We start from the raw sequence: 15,210 nt of genomic DNA, 5'->3' as shown, positions 1-15,210 counted from the left end.
TGGATTTGTGAATGTAATTATAATACTCTTAAAAGTTCAAATTTTGTTTTGTATTTGACATGGTGTAACATGTTCAAGTTATACAAAATGTTGTAGGGAAATATAATGTTAACATGCCCTAATAGGAAAACTAAGGCGATTCATTTACTTCCGACCCCTAAAAATAACAGTCCATTTACTTCCTTTCTTCTTTTATTTAGAAAAAAAAAAAAAAAACCTCATTATAATATCATTAGGTAGCGATACTATTTTAATTTCCCTTCTCAAGCATATTTTTGGCACCAATTTTATATAGAAGTCTTCAAATTTAGAGTACACATGTACGGCCTCTCCATCTTAGATTGCTCGCAGTGTGAAAGAATCTGTCATTGGAAGTCAAGATTGCAAAACTAATTTGTATCATCACATGCTAATTTTCAATATGCTAAATTGTCTCATAACTATTCGGAAATTGAAAAAGAAATAGAAACCCGAAGAAAGGGGAAAAACGGAATTCAAATGATATGATCACCATCAAGTGAGAAATGCAAAAAATTTGACCCGTGCGGATTTTATTAGCTTTAAGAGATTGATGGTTCCTTCTGTTTAAGAGAAAAAGAAAAAAAAGAAAAGAAAGGGAATTCAGGGATTAGTGGTTCTTAACCTGCAAGCCAAGTACCCTTCATTCTTCTCTAGTTAAATCACTCATTTAGACATTGTTTCTACACATATACATATATATAAGGACATTGAGGGAACAATCTAAAAATAATACAAACCATTTAAAGAGCCCAATGCAGTTTTCCATGTTGAGATACTCTTTTTCTTCTTGTTCTTCTTCTATCTTAATATTATTGCTGCTTCTGATGACAAATATTCATGTACGGATTACAACAGCTTTGACAAAGCTACCGCCTAATGTAACAATTCCAGCAATTCTTGTATTTGGTGATTCCATCGTTGATACAGGCAACAACAATTATGTTCCGACGCTTCTCAGGTGCAACTTCCGTCCTTATGGGATAGATTTCAAAGGAGGATTTCCAACTGGAAGGTTTTGCGATGGAAAAGTGCCATCGGACCTTATAGGTATACATACCTAGATAATCTTTTTTTTTTTTTCACGTTTTCTTTTGTTACTTGCACAAATTTAAAATTCATAATATTTTTAAAATTTATTTACAAATCTAAAAATTTATATGCTTTAAATTGAGTGAAAATTTATATGCTTTTTACTTTATTTTCTCTTTTATATCTTTTTTTCAAATAAAATAATTTTTTTATAAATTTCAATAAAATATAGTATTAAAAAATTGTAAAAGAATTTATGAAGCTGTCAAAATTTGAACCCTGAAATTTATAACTAAGAGACTCTCTCTATAGTCTAATCATTCATTTCATCTGTCATTGCTAATTTTATAGCTGAAGAATTAGGAATCAAAGACACGGTTCCAGCTTATTTAGACCCAACAGTGCTACCTGAAGATTTCCTGACAGGAGTAACCTTCGCTTCAGGTGGCTCAGGATATGATCCTCTGACACCCGTTTTAGTGGTATATATATTAATTTTTTTACAATAAATTTTGTCTATCATGTGTTTTATTATTTATTAATTCTACAAATTTCATTTGAGTTTCAGAAAGCTATATCATTAGACGATCAACTAAAATACTTAAGAGAATACATAGGTAAGGTTAAAGGACTTGTTGGGGAAGAAAGAGCGCAATTCGTCATAGCCAATAGTCTGTATTTAGTGGTAGCAGGCAGCGATGATATTGCCAACACATATTACACTCTACGTGCTAGGAAACTGCGATACAATGTCAATTCCTACAGCGATCTTATGGCTAACTCAGCTTCTACTTTCGTGCAAGTAAGTTTCTTCTAAAATTTATCTCATACTTTCAAGATCATTCTTCAAGGTTAAAAAGTTAAGGGTCCAAACTTTTCAATCAGAACCCAATCTATATTTTTCACTGTTTCATACAAATATGACCCACAAGGCCTCGCATTACTTATTTTTTTGTATAAAGAAAAACCTTCAGATCGGGGCAATTAATTACGTTAGAAATGTGACTGTCTTGTTATTTTTCTTGGTCTCAATTATTTTGCCTTGGCTAATTATTTGCAAGAATTTATATAACATGGGAGCAAGAAGGATTGGTATTTTAAGTGCACCCCCAATTGGATGCGTGCCAGCGCAAAGAACTGTAGCAGGGGGAATTCACAGGGAGTGTGCAGAAAGCCAGAATCAAGCAGCAATCTTATTCAACTCCAAATTGTCTCAATTGTTGGCCTCTCTTAACATTAAATTACCTAACAGCAAGATTGTCTATATAGATGTCTACAATACTTTCCTTGATATCGTCCAAAATCCTCAAAAATATGGTAAGTAATTGAACTCCCATTGCCTAATCAATTGGATTAACAAAAATGAGAAAATTCTGTTATGATCAATACAAGTTTTGCAAGTGGTTTTTGCAGGTTTTGAAGTTGCAAATAGAGGATGCTGTGGAACAGGGATGTTAGAGGCTGCTATCTTGTGTAATAGAGCAACTCCCATCATTTGTGCTAATGTCTCTAACTATGTATTCTGGGACAGCTATCATCCAACGGAGAAGGCTTACAGGGTACTTACCTCACAATTCTTCAGTGAGAACGTCGACAAGTTCTTCTGAGTGCTGAGATTAATGCAACAGAAACCCCATGGCCATATGACTTCTTTTAATTTCTTTTCTATGGGAAAATTATTAAATAATATTGATCCATACTGTTCTCGTGTTACAAGAACACTTTTCCCACCTTGGACTATCTAATATTTTAACTTTTTTCGTTTTTTTACTTCGCAATTGATGGGCAAATGTTTCTGCAACCTGTCCTAAACGATTTACGTGCTAAACGGAGACATGCAAGAATATTGTGGAATTTGTAGGATAAAGTAGGAATTTTTCCTCTTAAAAAATTGGGCTAAAAATCTTTCTCCAACGCATCCACAAACTTTGGTTAGTATAGGCAAAACAAGAAAATTAATAAGCTATTTTCATTATAAATTGGGAAAGGGATCTCAGTTTTCCTTCTAGTATCACCCATGGGCCAATGGAGAGCCTTTCATTGATAAATTTCCCAAAATACAGTTGGAAGACACTGAGGTTCCTAAACAGAATTGGATAATTAATATATGGAGAGGAGGAACTTGGACTCTCCCCCTGAACCTATAAATGAAGCAACTGAACATGTACGGAACTATGTTTGTTAATGAGTTTGACGTGGATAGCAGCACATGGAAACTTACCACCTCTGGAAAGTTTTCTGGCAAGTGCTTGGAAGGCTATGAGCTCTCACAACGAAAAGGTTGGATGGCAGTAGGTTTACCACAAAGAAAAGGATTTTAAGACGGCGGACAATTCAATCAGCTGCATGAAGCATCCGTAATAGCGAAGAAGAAGATGAAGAGCATATAGTTTTTTAGATGTCCATATTTTGCAGCAGCATGGAGACAAATCCCATTCAGCCGATCTACTTTGAGCAGCGCTATTTTTCTATTGAAAGAAAGATATAAACTATGTCAAGAGTCGATTGAAGGAACAAGTTAATTGATGTAATTTTTTGCCAAATCCCTTGGAAACAAATTGGAAAAGTAAAGAAAATGAAGGAATCTCATTCTTAAATTTAGCATCCTGGCTTACTTGAACTACGCAGTGATCTGCTACTTTAAATTGAAGTTAAAATAGAGCTTGAGGAAATTCTATTTTAGCCAATATCTAATGCTGAAAGTTAAAGATGTTCTTTTTTTTTTTTTAATAAGTCAGGAAAATTTCATTAATGGAAGATGGAGAAAAGAATCCCAATATTACATGAGGAGGAAACAAGGAGCAGAGAGGCTTCTTGATTGCCAATAATTCAGCCTTCTCCGACAGAACAGGAGAAGATGCATTTAACCATATCATTAGCATCTCTGAGTACTCCTCCGATGCTAGCTAATTAGCATGTCATTTACATTTTGGCATTTCCTCCGACAGTCTTTTCTTTTCCTGAAAATAAAAAATAAAATTTGTGGTCTCTACTTTAAATGTATATTATCTTAACTTTCACTTTGTGTTTGTGGATGGAATTATGCTCCTAAATTTCGTAGTTGGCTTCTTCTTAAAAAACTGACATTTTAGCCATTTTATGCGCTTAAATTTCATATAGCTCCCATTATCACTTTTTTTCTTTTATTTATCTATAAATTATTGATAATACCAGCAACTACTGAAATCGAAGAATACTAGAATTACAATCTCTGTCATTTTATATAACGGACCAGTATTTAAAATGGTTCTATGTTGATCAATTTGACGATAAATTTTCATATAATACTTTTATTATTAGTACGTCAAATATGTAATAGGAACATCCCAATAGGCAAACGGAAGCGAAATCCTCGTAGGGCCTAAGTAATGCTACATTAAAATTTTTCTGATACAAATGTTGCAATCAATTTTGCACTTTCTTCTTCTTTAATTTAAAGAAAAACTTCATAAAAAGATCATTAGGTAACTACACTATTTCAATTTGCTTTCCCATACATGTATAGGACTTTTTGATTATGACTCGACAGTTTCGCAAGGTGAAGAAAATATAAAAGCAATTAATACACTAAACAAATGGATATTTAACGTATTATAGAATCTAGCAATATATCTTCTTATGCATGAGGTTATACTTCATCATGCAAGAAAGCTGTCCAACACAATTTGACAAATAAATCTGGAAGTTTTCTCGGCGAAAATGGATTATGTTGTTTCAATCTTTTCACTTTCTGTTTTTCTTTAACTTTGTCTTGCCAAGGCCACCAATGGAACAAATATTCCTGCTGTTATAGCATTCGGAGATTCAATTATCGACACGGGCAAGAATTTTCCTGGAGGAATAACCACTGGAAGATTTTCAGATGGAAAAGTTTTATCCAGCGTAATTGGTACTGACGAGATTTCTCACTTGCTTTCCCCCATGTTGGTTTTTCTTTTCCCTTTCCTAATGTTAAAACATTAACAATTATGGTCACTAGCCTATAGTAGTTGAGTGTGCCTCTGTTAGCATAGCGTACGAAAGTCAGGAATTCAATTAAGAATTTGCATACTTTACACTAGTTAAAATTGTGTGTTTTACAGCGGAAGGTTTGGGAGTAAAAGACAATATTGCCGGCGTATCTTGATCCAAATCTCCAAGATAATGATATTCCCTCAGGCGTATGTTTTGCTTCAGGTGGCTCAGGTCTTGACCCTATAACGGCTGGCATACAGGTTCATTATATCTTCTTCTTGATTACTCATGCACATCCATATTCCATGAAACTCTTTCTAATTTTCAGTTCCTTAATTATATGTATCAGTCAATCCTGTCTATAACCAATTTAATTTCTTTAAAGAATATATATCAAGGCTTAGAGGTATTGCTGGAGAAGCGAAAGCAAATTCCATCATATCAAAAAGTCTGTTTCTTGTATCATCAGGCAATAATAATATTGGAATCACTTATTATGGTCTCCATCTTAGACTGCAGTATGATATTTCTTCATACACCTCTCGATTGGTTAGATTGGCTTCTGAATTTGTGAGGGTAAATATTCTTTTCCTGTACCTTTCGTTAATGCCAAAACTAAGGCCAACCTAAGTCATCAGGTATTCATGGTTATAATTTTTGAAGGATTTATACGAGTTAGGTGCAAGAAGAATTGCATTTTTGGGTACGCTGCCCTTGGGATGCCTGCCAATAGAAAGAACATTTACAGGAGGAGAGACTATCAACCAAGCAGCACAGATGTTCAATTCGAAGCTATCTTCCGAGTTATGTTCCCTCAACAGCAGCCTTGCCGATGCCACTATTTTCTATCTTGATGTCTACAATCCTCTGCTCGAACTAATCCAAAATCCCCAAAAACAGAAAGGAAGTATTCTTATGTTACCACCGCAAATTTATGAGTTATGCGTAAATCATTTAGGAATTGAGTATTTACTTTGTAATGCAAAATATTACACTTTTACTAAATTATAATATAATTATCTATCCATTAATATAAAGGGTTAATCGAATATTTCCAGGGTTTGAAGTTGCTAAAAATGGGTGTTGCGGCACGGGGTTAGTAGAGGTACTGTCAGCAACTTGTAACGAATTGAATCCATTTACATGCCTTGACGCATCTAAGTATGTGTTTTGGGACTCTGCCCATCCAACTGAAAGAGCATACAGGATCATTGTTTCTGAAATTCTCTACAAGTATGCAAAGAATTTCTCCTCAGACAGCTCCTCATACTAATCTTAACATTTCACTTGTCTCTTTCTCGGCAAGATTCTCTATTTTCTTATAGATAAAAAGAAAATATGTTTATATATTTCATATTAAACTTTTATCAATTGAATAGTAAAAATGATATTATATAATTAACCAACAGCAAAAAATAAAATTATTTCACTTTTATCGACCTGCTATTGGAATATAGATACAATTAAACACTAAATTATTAGTATACCTATTTTACTGCGAAAAGATTCTGAAATTTTATTGCTAGTTTTCTTTGCGATTTTAATATTTAAATCATCAAGTAATAAGATATTATCAATGACTCCTATCATTCTCTTCTGTTTATTATTTTTTTTATTAGATTCAAATATTTATATTTAGAAAGCAAGTTAAAAACCATGTAAAGCGTTTATTTTTATTTTAAAGATAAAATAACAATGAATAGAATCCATATCTATATATAATATTAATTTTTTTGAGATCTAAAATTTGTTTTGACATGTATATTTAAATTTTAATATATAAATTTTTTATTTTGATATGTGTATTATTTTTGATACATAGAATTCATGTTTATGTGTTATTTTTTTATTTTTTTATTAAATAATAAGCCACATTTCTAATTAAAAACTCAATCTAATCTTAAAAAATAAATTAATTTTCTAATTAGATAATAGTTATTCTAAAAATTAGAATATTATTATATTTTAATGTTATATTAATTAATAAATTAATTTTTAATTAAATAATGATTCTAATTATAAAAATAATATTTTTAAATATTTTTATTAATAAATTAATTTTTAATAATATACTAATTTATAATTTAAAAAATAATAATATCAATTTGATAGATTAATTTATATAATATTAAAGTTAATAAATAAATATTTTAAAAATAATCTATTGATAGTATTAATTTAAAAATAATATTAATAAATAAATATTTTATTAATGTAATAATATAAATAAAATCTTTAGATAATAAAAATATTTAAAAATAGTTAGGTTATTCTTACTTTTTAAATTATTATAAATTAATGTTAAATATTATATCTATAAATTTAATTTTATATATAAAATAATAAAATAAAAACCTTATAATAAATAATTACTATTTTATTAATATAGAAAGCGAGTAATTGATACCAAACGCCACTTGTTTCTAAAACGAAAAAAAGGGGTTTTCATCCCCTTTTCTCGTCCCATGCCCCTCGCAATTATATCAAATTATTAATAGAATTTTTTATTTTATTCAGTTTGCGGAAAATTCTAGGAAAACGGTAATGACTTTAATAATTTAAATTAATCATCTTTTTTTATCGAATAAAGACAGATGTCAGCTAAATACCAAGCAGCACGGAAAACCCACGATATTAGGAATTACGAAAGCACTGTTCCAAGTTTTTAAACGCAGCGTATTAAACAATTAGATTTGATCGATTCTGGTCAATCAGTCTTGCCGCTCCTGCTTTTCAAATCCAGACGGCCCTCTAGGGTTTTAACGTTCGGGGCTTTCCAGTGGAATGGAGCCTGTAGGATTTGTAGTGGACAAAATTAAAGGGCTTACTAAATCAGGCCAAGAATTTATTGACGGTCTTCTTCATCGGCGCAGAAGTCCTACAAGCCGAAATCCAGTAATTCTGACTTCTCCCTTCACTTGTTACCCTTGTCTCGCTAAATCTTAATTTGATTAGATTATTGGTTTCGAAAACTGTTGATCTTTTTTTTCAACGGATATAATAAAGATATTGTTGCTATTTGAAATTGCATCTGCATATGCGCCATTTGATATATTGGATAGGCACTCACTGTATGCCTCCAGTTGTTGCAATTTGCATTGACTGGTTTTCTGGTTCCCTAGGTAACAACGAGCTCTATGATGGAGCTTTACATTGTTTCCGTTATATTCTTTTCAGATTGAGATCCTGAAGCGGTTGCAACGAGAAGCATTTTCAGATATAATGAAACTCAGGGACAGACAAGACAAGGTTGAACGAATTCTTTCCTTCTCTAAAGCATCCAAGGGAAGTCCATTTAAAGAAGCTAGTACCCGTGTGAGGGGAGAGGTTGATGCCCTTGGAGCAATATTATTGTTGGGCGATGTTGATCAGAAGCATTATGATGCTCTTGGAAGAGCAGGAATTAAAACTGGAGTTGATTCAAGGTTCACCTTTGAAACAACTATCCGGGAGAAAGATACTCTTCTAGCTGAGTTTGTGGCAAATCAAAATAGCACAAGATATGGTGGTGATGATGCTTCAGGAAGTGGGCTTTCTTTGGCAAAAGTCTTATATATGGCAAATATTTGTGATTGGTTTTCTTTGACTGCAATCCCGGTAGGAGCTCAATGCAGAGATTTTGGAATCTCTACAAGTTCCTCTAACCAGGTAAATTCTCGTTGTTAATATTGCTGGTGACTTTCAATTTTTCTTCCTATGGCCACTGTATTCTGATATTAATTTATTAAATTAGGATAAGACATCTGTGCTTATCCTTCTGTTCGTGGAAGAGTGAAAAGTTATATTTTGAATATCGACTTTATTCGATTAGATTATCTTAAAATTAAACAGATAGCATATTATTGTTGCTGTCCCTTGTTGAGTGCGAAATCATTTTTAGTTTCTGTCTCTATTTGAGTGCCAAGTGATGTTTGAATTTAAAACTTCAGAAGCTGTCCTTCTTTTTTTGGGGCTCTTGTATTTCTTCAATAGGACAGGTCCATTTAATTGGCTATACAATGAGCATGTCTCACTTTCCGCTATGGCTTGTGAATTCCATTTTTACTCTTACCTCTTAATTGTATGTATTTGGTTGTATTACTAATGAATCAACAATTAATTTAAACTGATCATTTCTCTTTTACTGACAGAGAAAAGGCTTGACTGATCTATCATCTACTGGACCACCCCTCTTGAATCAGCATAGTGGTAGTACCATTGGCTTGTCAGTGAGAAAATCAAATGTTATTGCTTCAATGGCTCAATCCATTTCTGGACTTGGGGTTCATTGTGGAATTTGCCAGTACTTCAGCACGTTCGGCCAAATTGTCTGTCAACTTCCAAGAGGAGTAAAACTCTCACTCTTAGGTCTCCATCAAGTGCCAAAATCGTCAGGTCACAACATCAATTTTGGATCCCTCACCATTCCTCTCGTGCTTATGAAAGGCCATAAAGCTCCTACAATAATGTCTGAATCAGCAGCTCCGCTAATGGAAACAGACAGCCTGCAAATTCCCTCAACTGGTTTTATTGCTTTGAAGCTTGAGTCGGAACTCGACGAGGATACTAAAATTGGGGGTTGGATTGAGATGAAAAATTCGAGTGTTAAACAGATGCAATGGGCTGTCAACATGTTTGATGATTCTGAAGATGAATCTGGATGGGGTGTGTCTGTAAGTGGGATGGTTGTAGGCGGCAACAACTGGACCCATTTACAGGCTGAATCATACTTAAAAATTAACTTAGGGAAGAAACTCAGCCTAAAACCGGGCATTGCATATGCAGTGGAGGGTAATGCTAGGATATTTGGCCTTATGCTTCGATCCAACTGGTCCTTCTGATTGAAGTAGAACAATTGGGTTATCTTTTTGAAGGTCATAATCCCATTAATTCACTGTTATTTGACGTACTCGTTCGTCAATGTCATATGTCAGAATTTGTGGAAAAGATTTGTGAGTGACGCCTGTAGCATTACAGATGCTTTTTAGGCTTAGCTGGTCCATCCATCACACTAAAACATTACATTATAAATTAAATTTCTCTTATTCAAGTCAAGGTAACCAAGAAAATTCTCTTTCTTTTTTTCCTCCAAATAATAGCAAGCCTTAGAAAATAAAAAAAAAGTATCTGTTATCCCTTAATTTTCTTCCGTGTTTCCTGAATTTTATTTTTTTACCAGTCCAAAGAAGTAAATTTAATTTATTTGGAAGTTTTTTTTTCCTAAATTTAGTAATAAAGTTTTTTAGAAATGAGCTCAAAGAGCTTTCTTGTATTGGGTCAAGCCCAGCCCGAGTACTAAAAAAAAAAACTAGGGTGTGGGAGTTCCCACGTGTAAAGAGCAATGGCGGTTCACTTTCCCAAACACAGATTCTCCAAAATGGACACGTGCGTCTACTGTTCTCTCCACTCGACAGTAGGGATCTGGCGGTCTCACTCTCATCCGAACGAAGAAGAAGAAGACAGCTTAAACCTAATCAGAAAAGCGTTGACCAATGTCAACTAGCAGGAAAATCACTTTGAAGAGTTCTGACGGTGAGACTTTTGAGGTGGACGAAGCGGTGGCGCTTGAATCGCAAACAATTAAGCATATGATCGAAGATGACTGCGCCGATAACGGCATACCTCTTCCTAATGTCACCAGCAAAATACTCTCTAAGGTGATTGAGTATTGTAAGAAGCACGTTGAAACTTCTAAGTCTGACGATCGGCCTTCTTCTGTTGACGATGAGCTTAAGACTTGGGATGCTGAGTTTGTTAAAGTTGATCAAGCTACTTTATTTGATCTTATATTGGTTCGTCTCTCTTCTTTTTAATTTTATCGATTTTATTATATCTGAGCTTTTTATTTTGCTTGATTTGATCTTAGTTTTCTGTTTTAGGGTTCATGATCTTGTTAGTTTATTTTATTTTATTTTCTAGATTAATTTTTGCTGAGTATTTATGGGGTTTTAATTTTATTTTATTTTTTATCGTTTTCTTTTGGTCACGTTTTTGCTATTGTTGCAACGAGAATGAAATCGTATTTTTTAAGACCTAGATGCTTGGTTTAGTTAACAAGCAAAAATTGGGATGAGCGACTAGCAATGGAAATATAGTGACAGCTAATTGTTCTGCAGTATTGAGAACCTTAGTTAAGGAGTTTCATTATGGAATTACTGGAGTAGCTATCATGGATATTCTGAACAAAACGAGAGATAATTTCAGCTTACTGTGTAAAGAAAGATCTTTGCTTTCAGAAGCAGTGTTGAAGTCGCATAGCTTCACTGTGGCAGATGTTTTTATGCATTTAGATTTTATTCCTACTTGTAGAGATGGGAAATAATCTTAGGTGATCTGTTTTGAATATTTTTTGACAAAGTCTAATTCATTTGGACATTCTTTTGAATGATAGCATTATTGCCCATGCTTTATTTTCTCTTTGCATTTCTTCCCAAAGCATGCTTATTTCTCAATGGTGTTGCATATGCTGTCTCTGACAAGTATCATGGCAGATTTCAAGTGGTCATGTAGGTGCATCAAAGAACATATACTGCCTGTTGAATTTTTGATATAATTTCTATGAGTTATGTTCCAATTTCACATGTGACTAATAAGCAAGAGGAGGGATGTGGTGGCTCTAAGCTATGACCCTAAACGATGTAATGCTTAAAGCGCTTTTAAGGAGCAACATACTTTCTCCGAACAAATCGCATGCCCTACAGAGCTGTTTGCCTAAATTTGTTCCACGTGTGCCATGCTTATGAAGTTACATTATTGTTATTGTTTTTAGCCCTTTACACCATTGGAGGGAGCGATCTCATGTATTGACTTAAATTTCTGTATGGTTTTTAGGCTGCCAATTATCTGAACATCAAGAGTTTGCTGGATCTGACTTGTCAGACTGTGGCCGATATGATCAAGGGAAAAACACCAGAGGAGATACGGAAGACTTTCAACATCAAGAATGACTTTACACCAGAAGAAGAAGAGGAAGTTCGGAGAGAAAATCAGTGGGCCTTTGAGTGAAGGGCTTTGTGAAATAATATATCTGTATTTGTAGTTCTTTTCTTTTTGTGCTTGACTTTGGCGTTTAGGGATTATGGCTTTGCAAACAGCTGCTATCAGTATATTGTTTGTTGCCTTTATCGATGTAGAAGCCATATCGATGCAGTGTTTTATGCTTTGGTCATAAATAAGCATGATGAAGTGCAGGAATATAAACTGGAATGCGTTCTCAGCAGAGTTTTGCTCATGTCAAAATGGCAAAGGGTATAGTAAAAGTGAGCCTATATTCAGAAATATCGGTGACTGGTTTTCTGCTATGGCCAAAACCATTGGATCAACGCTGAGAAGATTGGTACACCAATGACCCCTTAGCAATACCGTGCATTCATATAGAACTTTTGGTCAAAACTCATAGAAAAGAAAGATTAGTCGGAATAAAGTTCATTTGGCCACTGTTCTTGTGGCTTGTGTTCAATTTTTTAGGTTTTTTTTTTTAAATTATTTTTTTTTGAATTTATGAAATGTTACTTGGTTCAAAGTGGTCTCACTATCATGTACATCGGAATTTCTTTTATTTCTACTAGTCGTATCGCGTTTGCCACCACGGCTACCACTATTATTGTCTTCTCAACTATAATAATCCAAAAAATAAAAATAAAAATCTATAAAAATAATATCTTTTCTATCATTTTATATTTAATATATCGATATTTATTTTTTAATAATTTAGATAATTTAATTTAATTTGAAAGATTAGTATTGTTGTTTTAAAGAGAGCATAACTGCATGTGTAATTAACTTTTTTATTTTAATTAATAAATATCTAAATGAATTAAATATGACATGTTCATAAAAAATAGTTATACTGAGGTGTTGGTGAAGAAGGGTTTTGACAAATAAATGGAACTAGTTGGGTAGTGATTGATAATAATTGGTGATTTTGTTGGTGTTAGATAACAGTCTTCTTCAAGTAAAATTAAAATGTTAGTGAATGCTTAGACAGAATTCTAATTATTTATTTTCCCAGTACGGGCGGATAAAAAGATGGTTGTGACCAATAATAAACTATTATGTCATATTTAACAGGAAGTAATGCAAATGTTTATGCCTAATTGCCTATGAATATCCACAGAAATGCGTTCTTAGCGCTAAAAGTCTAAAATGATGATTAAATGTTAGAACTTACAAGAATTAGTCGGGGAGGCAGAGACTCAAGGTGTAGACGAGCACACTGGATCATTTCCCAATTTCAATATAGTGATCTCCACCGTGCATTATGTCCAAGTCCATGATCTAGGAGGTTCGTCTCTATCAATAAAATCTCTGCCCTTATCTGTCCACAGGATCAGCCTACCAGGGGTTCTCGACGAATACTGGAAGCAGCAACAGGATAAAAAAAAAAAAAAAAATTCTAAGAAGAAGAAGAAGAAGAAGAAAAAATGTCAGCAGGGAAGAAAATAACGCTAAAAAGCTCAGATGGAGAGACATTTGAGGTGGAGGAGTTGGTGGCGCTGGAATCGCAGACGATAAAGCACATGATAGAGGACGATTGCGCCGATAGCGGAATCCCTCTGCCTAATGTAACAAGCAAGATCCTTTCTAAGGTAATTGAGTACTGCAAGAAGCACGTCGAGACTCCTAAATCCGAAGATCGTCCTTCTTCTGCTGATGATGACCTTAAAGCCTGGGACGCTGAATTCGTCAAAGTTGATCAGGCTACTCTCTTCGATCTTATCCTGGTTTGTTTTCCCTTTTTTGTTAAAAAAGAAATTTCGCGTTTTTATTTTTAGATATGAAATTCTGCTATTTCTAGGGTTTCAACTTTTGTTTTTCTTTTTATGCAAAAATAATGACGATATTTATCTTAATAGGTCTTTGATAAGTGAATCAGCGATTAGGGCTAGTAGTTGAATTAGAGGAATTTCAATCTCAACTATTGGATCTGCTTATGCCTTTCCATTTATTTTGATTTAATTTGGATTTTAAATGTTTTTTTTGTAATTTTTGTTTATAGTCTATCACTTTAGCCAGCGTGCAACTCTGTCAGGTCTCATGATACAGATACAGTCGAGTCTATGACATTGAGATGGTTATTTTTCTTAGGTGTTGTGGTTTTCTTTTTTTCTCTTAAGAAAAAAAGTAGAAATGTAGATTCTTACTTCATGTAGTTTGTGACATTAAGAACGAATTAAATCAGAACAGCTGAATATGAGTTTTTGCATCATAGAAGAAATTGCAGCAAGAGAAGTTGAAGGGCCTGTTAGTGAGATGCTCATTTTTCCCTTGTGAAATGAGATTTACTAAAACTAAATCTGAAGCAAGAAGCATTAGTATTCTAGAAATGAAAAAATAGCATTTGCATTTGCGTTGATGCCATTCTGCCTTACCTTTTCTTGGCAAAAATTTGTGCTTGCTTTAGAGTGGTGTGTATGTTGTCTGTCTTCAATTTGTAACTATATGGTAATAGATCCAAGCAATCACACATGTGCTTTGGAGGAAATTGTTGCCTATTGAAAGTTCAGTTATGGTTTTCAATGTGCAACTAACGATCAACACCATGGCTAAGATAGCAATCAGCTATTCTCTGGAATGGTATTATGCTGATTCTTTGCAAGAAAATGCATGGCATTTGCATAGCTGTCTGCTAAGTCTGTCTCAGATCATGTCGTCAGCGAATGGTTTTTTAACACTCTTAAACATTTGATGCGCCACTTAAAGAAGAGAACTCATTTTGACCTGAACTTCTGTTTGGGTTTTAGGCTGCCAATTATCTGAACATCAAGAGCTTGCTGGATCTAACTTGTCAGACAGTGGCAGACATGATCAAGGGAAAAACTCCAGAGGAGATCCGCAAAACTTTCAACATCAAGAATGACTTTACTCCCGAGGAAGAGGAGGAAGTTCGCAGAGAGAACCAGTGGGCATTTGAGTAAAAGACCAGGAAAACGTGTCTGTATTCCTAGTTTCTTTCTGATGTTGGACATGGATGTTTAAGGATTATTGCCCTGCAAGTGCTTGTTATTTTACTGCTCCATTTCCTATCCAGAACAGTCACCAACTCTGATATCTGGTTGTAATCCTTTCATTATGTCAATATGGTATATACTGTTCATTTATGGAAACTTTGTGCTTAAATATCTAATGTTGACTCTGTTATCCACTTTGCTTGTTATGACATGGTGCATTTCTGCAACACTTGATTGCGGTTTCATTTGTATTTTAGAATCTATGATATTGTGATTA

The 15,210-nt window shown here is 33.8% G+C and overlaps 4 protein-coding genes and 1 pseudogene across 4 annotated transcripts; all 5 read left to right on the top strand.

The window, feature by feature from the left end:
- The first annotated feature begins 31 nt into the window (after positions 1 to 31).
- On the top strand, positions 32 to 2,815 carry LOC107260727 (GDSL esterase/lipase EXL3-like). Its single transcript, XM_015718658.2, has 5 exons — positions 32 to 1,068; positions 1,402 to 1,532; positions 1,619 to 1,852; positions 2,112 to 2,367; positions 2,464 to 2,815. The coding sequence occupies exons 1-5, from the start codon at positions 774 to 776 to the stop codon at positions 2,655 to 2,657; spliced, it is 1,110 nt and encodes a 369-aa protein (XP_015574144.1). The 5' UTR covers positions 32 to 773; the 3' UTR covers positions 2,658 to 2,815.
- A 382-nt stretch (positions 2,816 to 3,197) lies between these two features.
- LOC8274701 lies at positions 3,198 to 6,277 on the top strand (annotated as a pseudogene).
- A 1,394-nt stretch (positions 6,278 to 7,671) lies between these two features.
- Positions 7,672 to 10,038, top strand: LOC8274702. Its single transcript, XM_002510529.4, has 3 exons — positions 7,672 to 7,899; positions 8,182 to 8,652; positions 9,135 to 10,038. The coding sequence occupies exons 1-3, from the start codon at positions 7,789 to 7,791 to the stop codon at positions 9,822 to 9,824; spliced, it is 1,272 nt and encodes a 423-aa protein (XP_002510575.2). The 5' UTR covers positions 7,672 to 7,788; the 3' UTR covers positions 9,825 to 10,038.
- Positions 10,039 to 10,345: 307 nt separating this feature from the next.
- LOC8274703 (SKP1-like protein 1B) lies at positions 10,346 to 12,202 on the top strand. The gene is made up of 2 exons (XM_002510530.4): positions 10,346 to 10,775; positions 11,815 to 12,202. The coding sequence occupies exons 1-2, from the start codon at positions 10,476 to 10,478 to the stop codon at positions 11,986 to 11,988; spliced, it is 474 nt and encodes a 157-aa protein (XP_002510576.1). The 5' UTR covers positions 10,346 to 10,475; the 3' UTR covers positions 11,989 to 12,202.
- Positions 12,203 to 13,250: 1,048 nt separating this feature from the next.
- Positions 13,251 to 15,127, top strand: LOC8274704 (SKP1-like protein 1B). The gene is made up of 2 exons (XM_002510531.4): positions 13,251 to 13,706; positions 14,727 to 15,127. Exons 1-2 carry the CDS (start codon positions 13,407 to 13,409, stop codon positions 14,898 to 14,900), a joined length of 474 nt encoding a protein of 157 aa, XP_002510577.1. The 5' UTR covers positions 13,251 to 13,406; the 3' UTR covers positions 14,901 to 15,127.
- Positions 15,128 to 15,210: the final 83 nt, after the last annotated feature.

The sequence above is a fragment of the Ricinus communis genome, chromosome 2 (genome assembly GCF_019578655.1).
Source record: "Ricinus communis isolate WT05 ecotype wild-type chromosome 2, ASM1957865v1, whole genome shotgun sequence".
NCBI lineage: Eukaryota > Viridiplantae > Streptophyta > Magnoliopsida > Malpighiales > Euphorbiaceae > Ricinus > Ricinus communis.
Note: the sequence above shows the minus strand (reverse complement) of the source record. Positions and strands in the feature narration are given on the sequence as shown.